Source organism: Pomacea canaliculata, linkage group LG8 (assembly GCF_003073045.1).
Source record: "Pomacea canaliculata isolate SZHN2017 linkage group LG8, ASM307304v1, whole genome shotgun sequence".
NCBI lineage: Eukaryota > Metazoa > Mollusca > Gastropoda > Architaenioglossa > Ampullariidae > Pomacea > Pomacea canaliculata.
The window spans coordinates 16,451,713-16,463,993 of NC_037597.1; the positions used below are offsets into that span (position 1 = coordinate 16,451,713).

General features: G+C 38.3%; 1 protein-coding gene across 1 annotated transcript; it reads left to right on the forward strand.

Annotated features, from left to right (window-relative positions):
• Positions 1–4,737: 4,737 nt before the first annotated feature.
• On the forward strand, positions 4,738–6,438 carry LOC112570386. Its single transcript, XM_025248805.1, has 2 exons — positions 4,738–5,670; positions 6,178–6,438. The coding sequence occupies exons 1-2, from the start codon at positions 5,335–5,337 to the stop codon at positions 6,436–6,438; spliced, it is 597 nt and encodes a 198-aa protein (XP_025104590.1). The 5' UTR covers positions 4,738–5,334.
• Positions 6,439–12,281: the final 5,843 nt, after the last annotated feature.

Below are 12,281 nucleotides of genomic sequence, written 5' to 3' on the forward strand. Positions count from 1 at the left end.
AAGGCCTCGTCACTCACCATCACTCTCATCACCGTGTCGATTGTGTTCCTCCTTCTCTCCATGCCCGTGTGTATTGATCTTATCGCTGCTCCTTATGTCTTTGAGGACAGTCCCATAGCGTACGGTAAACTCAATTTTGCATATGCCGTGTGCAACTTAGCTTTTTACACCAACTGCGCGATTAACTTCTACCTGTACTGTCTGACAGGATCCAGGTTTAGAAATGAGCTGACATCTTTTTTCTATGGACGATCTCCAGCACTGAAAACGTAAATGGTCATCTCTCTGACGAACGGTCCAACATGCTTCAGTGAACATCGAGATAAAACAAGGATTTCGAAGATTTTTCTCTTGTTCGACTGTTCCCGACTTCAGGTGGACCATGGCGAAGTATTTCTCACGAATTTTGGCTGCAAACTTATCTGTAGCATCTTGCCGTCTTGAGGGTCAGTACACTTTGCAACTGTTATTTTTATCAACCTTCTACTGGATCAAGTGCTGTGAATCAGCTCAGTGAACCGTTACAAGAATGGGTTCCAAGCAGGCATCAAGCGACTAGAATGCACGAAAGCCTTCGACTTCCGTCCTCAACTCAGTCACGTGTCTTCTTCCCCAGCTTGACTACTTCCACCTCCCCCTTCATTAGGTGTATGCAGGGGCTGGTTCATCTTTATAATTTTTTTTTAACTAAGTGGTCTGGCTACTTGGTGGCATTTGTTTCATGGTCTAGATCCTTCTTTAAGTTCTACGAGAATAAACATTTACCGTTTTGACCTATCCCGACATGGCTACACCTCTGTGTTGAAATTCTGAAGGGTTTAGGCTTCAACAGGTTTTTGCCAAGTAAAGTTTTTTTTTATCCAGCAATTATCTTGATACCTCATATAAGAGAAGTAAACAAGATAAAATGATAAAAATATGAACACTAGTACTGATTATTAACGCACTTATTTGCCGTTTACGAGAAGTAATTTTCTACCAATAAATTCAATGGCCATCATTCGTTTATGCACCTACAGTTACTTCACAAGATTCGGGAATAATAAGAAGTTTGATAAAGTTTGGACACGACGAATGCAAGTCTTCTTGCCTAAAGAAGTTTTGAAATTTTCTTGTTTATGATGTCAGCAGAATATCACACAGAACCATCCCGTCTAGTCCAAATATTGGGTATCGGCTGCATGTTTATCTTGTTGGTAAGTAGACTTTCTAACTCTTATTTAACTATTATTGTTTGTCAACCTTTTACGGGATCAAGTCATCTTAAACACAAGGGTCAAACGTTGGCAAATCCTTGTTCCATGCGGGTATGAACCGACTGAAGTGGACGCCCCAGCCACAGATTTCAGAAACCAATCATGTTTCTAATTTCCCTCATCTCTCCCTTCATTTGTTGTGTGTGCAGGGGTTCGTATTTATTATATGTTATTAGTTTTTGTTAACTAATAATTTGATTGCTTAATGGCACTTGCTCCTGGTCATGAGCTGTACAGGGACAAACTCTTTTTTTAAACAATCACATTTTCAGGACTCGCTTAAAAACAGAATTGTTTTCCTCGCGCTGAGCTGACCAATGACGACTACACCCGCCGTCTAATGTCCATCTTTCAGTTCCCGAGGAACTCACATGTCGAGCCTGCTTACTTTCTCCAGCTTATTCGGGGTGGTTGTAAACACTTTATGACGAATGCCTAATGTTTTTGCAGTGTCTCATATTGGGTCACGTGGCTTTGACTTGACCAATGTCTTTATGATGACGTCATCAACCTCAGTGAGGCTCCATGACCGAGGAGAGTCGTTGAAATCGAAATTATGAAGCTCACTGAAAAGATAGCGATATGTCAGAAGGGCAATATGTCATGGACTGATCTTTGTTCTTGAGATAAATAAACGCCATTAAAAAAACAGAAAAATACCTCATGAAGACAATCTAATCTGTTGATGGGCATGCGTATCTTTGTCTTCCAGTTCCTGTTGCCATTACAAGGCAAGTGAAATACCCAATATTGGTGCATACGTGCTTGTTATTATTCTTATTGCATAGTCGGGCAAGATTGTTCGCACAATGTTATGAAGACTGATGCAGGCTTGTGTCTGACATTCAGTTACTCGCCATTGGTTGCCACTATCCGTATGAACGACAACAGATGCGGAGGACTAAGGTTTTTCGTGGTCAAGAGACGAACTGAGCTGTGTATCAAACTCTCGGGCATACAACCAGTGAGATGCTGACTCTTTATTTTGCAGGTGTAACTTGTTTCAAGTTATACAATGTGCGATGATTCATTATTCTTCATGATTTTCTTGCTTACAGCAATTGACGGAAAATACAATGAATTACCGATTTCAAGACCCGCCTACAGTTTGAAACAAAAAACCTGTCACAGGTTGTACTTCGACAGTTTTTTTTTCAAAGCTAGCATAGACTATTGCCAAGAATATTAACATATTCCATTGGAGATAGTAGATATTAGGGAATTTACCTCCCTAGAATACAAAAAAAAAAAACACTTTATTTTTTTAAATCCGCTGAACAATGCAATGGACAGTATAAATAAAACTATACCCCAGCAATTACATCCAAAACTAGAGAGGTGCATGGGTATTCCGCATTGACCGGAAGTTTCATTCAACAGACGAATACAAATGTAAATTCACTCACTCATTTCTTTCTTCCCACTCGGGGTCAACTATCTGAACGGTCGTATGTCTCCACAAACTTGTTATTGTAAAACATTTGTTTAATACTCAGTGCCAGTGAACATCCGTAAAAACCTTCCTTCCCTCTATCATGGCAGATCCCGCCCACCTTCGTTTCATCTACATCGATGATAGTAATAATTAATAGTAGTCAACATGCCAAATATATCGATGTCACGAACGGCGTATACAATTTAATTATTAGAACCATTTAATTAAAAATAAAATACAGAATCGGTATAGAATTGTATTGACTGAGCAAGGAGTATTATCAAAACCGATTTTGTGTGTGGGTGGGTGTGTGATGTAGATGCGCACATGATTATTCTTGATGCAAGTTGTTGTTTGTTTTATAATAATTATATATGAATAATTGGCCTTCATTTTACTGTACATCTTAACGCTGCACCTTGCAGTAAAGGTGTTCTACTTTTATTTTTAACCAACTGTAACTAGAGCACCTTCCCATGTTTACATTGCCCACTGGGACCAATAAAATTGATCATTGTCATCATTGTCATTGTCATTATTGTCATTGTCATTGTATGCGGTAAAACAGGTCGTGCTTTTGTTAGTGGTTTCCGATTATTTCTAGAGAGATTGAAAAGAAAGACTGCAGAAACGAAAGTATCAACAAGTTAAAAAAAAAAAGGGAACAGAAAAACGCACTGTGAAGTTTCCTTGCACTGAGCTAATTACCTACCCGTCAATAACAAAAGTCTGCAAGGTTGTTTAATTATAAAAATGTGTGTCTGTGTGTGTGTGTGTGTGAGTGTGTGTGTGTGTGTGCAAATGTCGTCTACCGCACGCGGACACAACCACGGCCGCTAGTCCTGACCTCTGACACCATGCCTCATAAGTGGAGACTTTAATTAAAAATGAGCATTTGTGAATTACTTGTCTGTCCTGAATCGGTCTGAACCATCATCAACTGTACAGTCGTTTGTGGCATCTCTACCAGGCTTCACAAATGTATGCTTCCATTTCTGTAATAAAGTGGAAAGTGTAGTAATGGAGAAATGTAGAGAATGTCTATGATTAATCACTACACACTACTCATCAAGTGCACGGTGATGTCGTATAGTGAGGTGGAAGCTTGTTGTGACAGAGCAATATCAAATCTTTCTGGTTGATTGCGAAATAAAGGAAACGGTCTGAAGTCTCCAGTGCTGATGAACACATTTACAAAGAAAGTTATGAGAGGATGGCGCACATGTGTTGGTCGATGTGTGCTTGAATGTGTCACATCTCTGCTGCTTCGCAATTTTCTTACTGACATAAATCGTGTAAGACACACTTCTCGCAGGTAAGACCGGTATTCTACAGCCACAAGTATGGACATACCCTGCGTCATCAATAGTCGGTGTCCAGTCATCTTCCGACACAAAGCTCCTCCATCTTGCGCTGTTTACACCTCCCAGAGCTTCAGAAGTGGCCAGACCTGAGAATAAAACACAACAACATTAAATTTCAGCATCTCCATATTTAAAGGTCTGCTAACAGAGCCCCCGGCTAACATAGCCCCCTACTACCTTCACGTGGTTTGATTATTGTTTGTTTGTTGATTATTGTTTGTTTAATCCCCATCAATGTTTTAGTTCTGCGTCTTATAATATTTTTTTTTTCAGTCCTACTTTATCTTCACTATCTGTCGTAGTTGTGATCGTGAGCCGCCCACTCAGGACAGGGTCGTTTGCAGGTACACAAAGTACCGCACATCCTGCAGGTGTGGTCCATCCACTCCAGTTGTGTGCCTTGTGATGGTGTTTATCATCACCTTGCTCTTCTCTCTGCTGATCTCCATCCTGTCAGTGTGTTTGTTTGTGAGGGTCTGTAACTCACTGTCGCTGTTACTCTTAGACTGGCCTCTGCCTGATAATCAAGACATTGTCTTCAATAGTGTTTTTATTGTTTTTAAATGGTCCAATGTTTGTACAGATTCATAGTTATACCTACAATTTTCTTTTTAATTTTTAAATAAAAATGTGGCTCATTATTCCATTGCCTATTGACATCAATAATTAAAATATTTTTATGTTCATGGTGGTCTCTCTTTTACAACCAGCTTCCTCGTTGAGTTTTAATGCTAATCAATTTCAAAGATTTTTACCTACCAACGAATGCGGTCAATCTAACCCTCCTTAAATTATCGAATTTGTTTGAGGAAACTGTAAATTAAGCAATGATAGCGTGTTGTGCACATTTTTTGGAAGACAAACTCATAAAATGTAAAACACAGACCCACAGATATAACGATGCTTTAAGTCCCAAAACTAACAAAAAAAAAAAACCAAAAAAAAAAACAAAAACAAAAACAAAAAACTGGATTTGAAATGTTCCCTAAGTCGATAAACAAAAATATCTGTAATACCTTCAGTTTTACTTTATTTTATTTTTTTATTTTTAAGACTTATAGGTTTTACTCACACACATGATCTATAAAAGTCGTGTCATTCTTTCATTAACGGGACCCGGTGCGAGTAGTCAGTCGTGTCATGTAAGTAGATGTTGTGATGAAGTAGGACAAAGAACTTTGTGCCGCGGTCCCACCCACCAAACCCTATCGCGATTTGCTAAGAAGCAGACCCTTACAAAAAAAAAAAAAAAAAAAAAAGAAAAGAAAAGAAAGTCATCATGCTTGCCACACAGTCTTCGTCGATAATGGAGGACGAGGTCACAAAAATTGTCGTCAACAGCACTGTCAGTGACTGGGAAACAGATGACACACTCTGTTGTTCTTCGGAAAAACAAAGCATTATAGAATGGTTTCTAAACTTCGATCCACAAGTCGTGATGTGGCAGTTCATCCCGCCTGTCATCATCGTGCTCGGCACCTTCGGCAACGTGATGACCATCGTGATAATGAGGCGAATGAGCGAGGGCCAGTCGTCACACACTATGTCCTTGTACTTCACAGCGCTGGCCGTGTCCGACCTCGTACTCCTGTACTCAGGGCTGATCAAGAATTGGGTGTATTATTTGTTTGACATTACTATCCAAGACAAAGCTCTTTTCCTCTGCAAACTGTTACCATTTCTGGTTTATTCCAGTTGTGCCATCTCCGCTTGGCTCATTGTTTCCATGACGATGCAAAGAGTGATGTCTGTCTTGTGGTCTCATCATAGTAACCTGACATGCTCAAAGAGAAAAGTTGAAATAGTCATAGCTACTATAGTAGTCGTATCTTTTGCACTAAACGCTCATAGACTGTTTATATATGAATTACTAATCCAACCTAACACCACTGATACTATATGTGACGTCATAGTGCTATACCAGTATAACTATTTTATCTATCCTTGGATCGATCTCGCCCTGTCCTCATTAATTCCGTTTAGTATCTTAATCATCGGTAACAGTGTCCTGGTTCGGAAGGTGATTCAGTCTGTACACGTGGCCCGTGTGATGACCGCCGGAGGTTGTGACCAGGTCAACAGTCGCCAGAAAAAGGCCTCGTCACTCACCCTCACTCTCATCACCGTGTCGTTAGTGTTCCTCCTTCTCTCCTTGCCATTATGTATTTACCTTATCGTTGAATACTACATCAACACTGGCGAGGCTGTACTTGTGTACGCCGTGTGTGACTTATCATGGTACGCTAACAGCGCCATCAACTTTTACCTGTACTGTCTGACCGGCTCCAGGTTTAAGAACGAGCTCAAGTCTTTGTTCTGCGGAAGATTTCCAGCACCGAAACCATCAGCCCTGACATCTCGGACCAACCAGCGCTTCAAGTAATACATCGACACAGTAATGTGGACATTTCTTTTTGACTGTTTTTCTCAGGTTGAGCTGTTAGTCACACGCACAACTGTAATTAATTTAATTATGAATTTCGGTAGATATCAGTATATCTATACTCACAGTTTTAATGTTTTGCAACGACCTTTTATTTAATTGTCGAGTGCTAAAGCAGTTTATTGAATGTTAATAACATTCATTTCTCATGTAAGCTAAATCTCAATGGATAATCCGATGTTTGATGGCAGCTGATTAATTTTAATTAACTTTTTCAGTCAGTATACTTCTACCTTGACCAAACCTGAGGGATAGGACCCAAATAGTTTTGCTGTTTTTTGTTTGGCGGGTGCGGAGATAAATAAATATAAGGACTGCTTTGATTTTGTGAACAAAATATCGTAGATAATAATGATAAAATCTGAAGAATCTATTAAATGTTAGACATTTCCTGTGGACTGCTAGAAGAATTAAAAAACCCAGCTTGTCCGTCACTCGCATCACGTGATGGTCCTGTAGGACCTACTGTACGTTCGCCGGCAGTTAGTCATTGGTCGTCAAACGTCCACAAAGGTCAGCGCTGGGTCAGCTAGGTATGACGTCACATATCGCACACGAAGTTTTCACCTGGAACAAACTTGTAAAGATTTCAGCACCCTGATTAAAATGAGGTGTAAGTCATGGCTATAGTTTTTATTGTTCCTTGTTCTCAAATCACACATTCACCTGTGCCAAACACATACAAACACACAAACACACACACACACACGATTACACGAACGCTTTATCTATATACGTATTTATGTGCTAAATAAAATGTCAAATCGTAAGAGTTAAAGAATGTGGCAGGAAAGTGAGCTGTGTAGAGTTCTCTTCTAATCTTTCCTTAGAAAATTTAGTGGTTTAGGATTAGGGTTTTTACTTGTGTGAATATGTTTGTCTGTGTATAGTAGATATGTATTGGTTTGGGCGTTTATGTGTGCATACTTTTCATATTTAAAAAGTTTTTGTTAACTACAACCACTTACTGAAGTCTCCTAGCGGGTAGAAGGGCCGGTGCTTAGAATTTTTAACAAAACGTAGGATAAAAGTTTCGTGAAGAATATAGAGGAGGCGCTATCACGGATCAAAGAGGAGATGAATAGAGATAGATGTTCAATATTTTTTCACTTTAAGAAGCTTTGTTTCCCTTGTTGAAGATCTATAGAAAACAAATATCACGCAGGTAGTCAGAGCAGCAGGACACAGTACACAGGTGGGAAGGGAAGTCAACGGTCAGGTTTTGTTATCATCGTTATTCTCAGGCATTCCTTAGCTACAGTGAAACTAGATGCAAAACAAAAAAATTCGAATTAAAACCAAATGTTTTAAAGATTAAGTTCACAGAAAAAATTGTGTAATATGGTGTATTGCCATTTATCACTAAATAATGTGTCCCCACCATAGAAAAATCTTATCTATGGCCGTCAGTTATAAATTGTCATCAAAGTCAACAGGTCTTTCTTTTGATCGAGTTTTGAAAGTCTCCATGGAATAGAAAGAAATCTGAAGATATAATTTTAAAACTACCAAGGCTTTATAACTAAGGAAGCGGTGGAATACTCAGAAGATAAAAGATGGTGTTTGTGGCTTTTGTTTTTGAAACTAGCAATTCTATAAGATCCGCAGTAAATGGAATTAGTGAAGCAGTTGTTAATGTATAGTTATTTTTTTTATATAATATATGTGATTGTCATTGCAGACATTAGTGAGGAATTGTTAATGTATAGTTATTTTTTATAATGTATGTAATTTTCAGTGATAGACATTAGTGACGATTTTACTCATTTTCATCATGTACCATTGACCATTGCACATTAGTTAGTATAAATACGAAGGTGCAGTGCATATTGCAGTTTAAATTATTGCCGTTTATCTTTTCTTCGGAAGAAAATTCAGATCAGAAAATTTAAATTCTACTAATATTTATCATCGTAGAAAAACAAAAATTACAGTTCTTCCTTGCGTGGCTATGTTTTCACAACTTTTTTACATGATAAAGTTCATGCTTTCAGAGAGAAAGGCCTGAGCCAAAGGGGTACGACGAATATTTCAGGTCTTCTCGGTCGCTGAGACGTTTGTTTTTATTGTTTGTTAACAACGTATGTTTCATAAGTTTTCTACAAAGTTTCCATACAATATCTCAGGGTACTTGTGGACAATGGAAGTGTATTTACCCATGAAGCACTATTCTTCCCTGTGTATGTGTGTGTTTAAGCGTGTTTTTTCTAGTGACTAACCTTGTTTTTAATTACCTTGCCCTTCGTGTTACCAGAAGCAGAAACATTTGATATGATTACACTTTATCCATCGGTCAAGAGTTAGACCTCATACTCTACTGCCAACTCCCGGGGAATTCTTAATTCAGATTTTTTGTGACCAAGTCGAGACATATTACATTCAAATCAGATGTACCTATTCTTACCGTTTGTTTGTTTGTTTGTTTGTTTGTTGTTTGTTTGTTTGTTTGTTTGTTTGTTAATTATGCTGTACTAGACCAAGTAACCAAATTACCATTATGGAACAAGAAAAGATCAGGCACTTTCTTTCTGTTGCTGGGTGTGATGACCTGTGTCACAATGAATGTAGTTTCTTTTACAAAGAAAGCGAATTGTGATAAATTCTGTCCCTTCCCTAATAAAGGATAATGAAGAGTTCTCCCTTCTAATAAGCGTGTTGCAGCACGGGATGTTATTAAGCTTACAAGAAATACAGTTCTTGTGATTAGAATGGTAATCAGTCTCAAATAACAGAGAGTACTAAGTAATTAACCAGGTTAACACCAACTCTTTGCAGTCAAAATGTGACTTTTAAAGGCAGCTTTTCATTTTGTAGACTCGCACAAGTACATTTGTGTGTTTGAAGGAACTGTTCATCTCATTTATTTATTTCGCTATTTACACAAAAAAATCCTCTTTACAGCACTGTTTGAAGGTATTGCGAGGATGTACACATTATAGGAATTTATGTCCGGACCAATGATACACGATTCTCTTCTTTTTCCGAACCTGTGTTTACAGACATCTTGAGCTCTTCATCCTTCTTAAGTGTTAAAGAAAATAATAAATAATTGACAGCAAATTGCATGTGTAAAATAGGCCGGCTGAGAGCGCGTGCGTATATATATATGTGTGTGTTTGTGTGTGTGTGTGTGAGAGAGAGAGAGAAATGTATTTACTAAAATATGGACAGACAGAAGTGGATTATCCATGACTGCACTAGACAAGGAGAATTGTGTATCCCACGTACAATACACAAGTATCCGCAGACATTTTTGTGAGAGAGGATTGTTCACTGACTTAATTTAAAAAAATATCTACAAATACACAGTTCTGTTGTTACTAACAAAGCAATTCAAGTCAATAACATAGAATTACGAAGATTCTCCTAATCAGTGACATCTCATGACATTTTCGTTCTCACCTCTCAAACTGTTATTAAATGTTTCGAACATTTTAAATTGCATGAATGTGACTGCTTGGTACTTATAACAACAGTTATTGATAATGTTACTGCTTGCAGACGATTTTTCCAGTTAACTCCCAAAACGGAGCGGACAACGTTTCCGGTTAAGTCACATTCATTGTTTAGGTTCGCCGAGACTGACAGCGGAGAACTTGGCAAGAAGCTAAGCGTTGGTCTCGGCTGACAGACAGCAGTCCACCTATACACGTCCGTGCTCTGACGCTGCAAATGTTGATCAGGGGAGACAACTTTTAACGCAGCTAATACTACCATGCTTGAGTTAGCTCCCGTTGTGGTAAGCCCGTGAAAATACACTGAATGTTTTCTGCATGTTGTTGTAAAAACACATCAAGTCGGAAAAAACAAAAACTTGTGTGTTCAAATGTTTCTTAAAAGCCTTGTTCCTCACAGTGGCAAACATTATTACATGATGATTTGTCCGTTTGTATTTCAAATTACTTCGAACTGTATTTTTTTTAAATTGACATATTTTATATTTAACTTTTTATATAAAGCATTTTCAACTCCAGATAAAATTGTCACCTGTGTTGCTCAACATCTTGGAGAATATCATGCAAGAAACCCTTCACGATCATCACACTTCCATCCTCATTTGTAAAAGCCTATTTAAAACCTACTGTTTTCAGACGACATCGATATAATAGCAAACACTAACAGAGAACTTTAAACCTTACCAACAGACTGAAAAACAGTTCGAACCAATATGGAATGGAGACCAGCGCTGACTAGAGTAAAGCCGTGGTCAATGAGAATAGAAAAGGACATGAACGGGGTTAAGCTCAAAGAGAGAAACGACTAAAGTACTATAGACCTCCACTCACCAATGCTGGCAGGTCCACGATAGATATCCGCATCAGAATCGAGATAGCAACAGCGACAATCGTAGGATGGACAGAAAACGAATGAATTTGTGCGAAGCACGGTCATCACACTCGATGACCCCAGGAACCCCATCATGCAACAGTCAAGAGATGTAAGTTGGTCTGGTTGGCCAGATGTAAGTTGGCCATCTTACCAGGCAAGACACTTGTCGAAGACTGTTCTTCAAGGGATCATGATGGACGCCGTCGTGGCCAGGGGAAGGTTTGGCTTACAAATGTGAAGCAGTAGACTGGGAGTCTGTAAGCGTTTAGTAGACATTAACATCTACATAACCAGACCTGTGTGTGTTTACTTGTGTGTTCAGAACACACCACATTACCATTTCCAGAGATAGATCCAAAACGATTAATACTAAGTCAGGTTTTTTAAAATGACTTCCGTGACTGGAAGACAAGGATAACAAACCATAAGAATCTACACTAGTAATATCTCTTAACCTCGGTTTCATATAACATAATCCTAAATGACATATCAGAGTAATACAAAATCTAGTTTTAGTGACATTTCTGAACAATGTTAAAAACTCGGCCTTAGTTCGGCGTTTTACAAAGTCACACATAGAAATATATTGGTAACGCTCGTGTATCTAATAACATATGGCAGTTGATCATGTATGGACGGATGACATCGATATGTAGACTTTAACCTCACTCCATTCTGTGACCTTTAGAAAGACTGTTTTAATATTTTTCTGGCTAGTGAGAAAAAAGATATGAGCTATATACGCTATGCAACTGAAGTTATTCCTCTACACGGGACGTTTTCACAAAGAAATCTTGTCTCCAGCATTTCATAATAAAAAATAACACGCATGAACGGTGTCGACTATTGATGCAACATGTTATGCCACTCATCATTGTAATGGTTGGAATCGACAGGTATTAACTCTGTAGTCTCACTGTCGGTAAAGGTAAATTAAAGGTAAGTATAGAAAAAATCATGATATCCAAGTAGTGTATGCTATTAAAAGCAACAACAAGCTTATAACACGAATGTCCAAATAAGACAGGGCTTGAATAATTATAATTAATAGTTTAATTATATAGATTATTTAACTATATATATATATGTACAATTACATTTAATCATATACATTTGTAGCTCAGATAGAAGACTAAATATTTCATCTTTGCTATGGGTGTTGTACTGAATGACACAGAAATTTTCAAAAGTCACCGCCTTCTAGATAATGTTTACTGTGGAATTTACTGAAGCTTATTCGGTCAATACACTGAGCGGCAACTATTGACATTTTACTCCACGAAATCGTCGGCAGGACAAAGATGTTAGTTCGTTTCTAAACCTGGATCCAGTCAGACAGTACAGGTAAAAATTGATGGCGCTGTTAGTGTACCAAGCCATGTTGCAGACGGACCAAGTGAACCTGACTGTTGCCAAGGAGATGTCAGTGTCTGTGTTAATGTAGGAAATAGTGA

Bases quoted from the DNA above. Each gene is read 5' to 3' on its own strand.
- LOC112570386 (XM_025248805.1), top strand. From the start codon at position 5,335: ATGCTTGCCACACAGTCTTCGTCGATAATGGAGGACGAGGTCACAAAA. The intron at 5,671-6,177 runs GTGTATTATTTG...CTCACTCTCATC, and splicing joins CAGGGCTGATCAAGAATTGG to ACCGTGTCGTTAGTGTTCCT.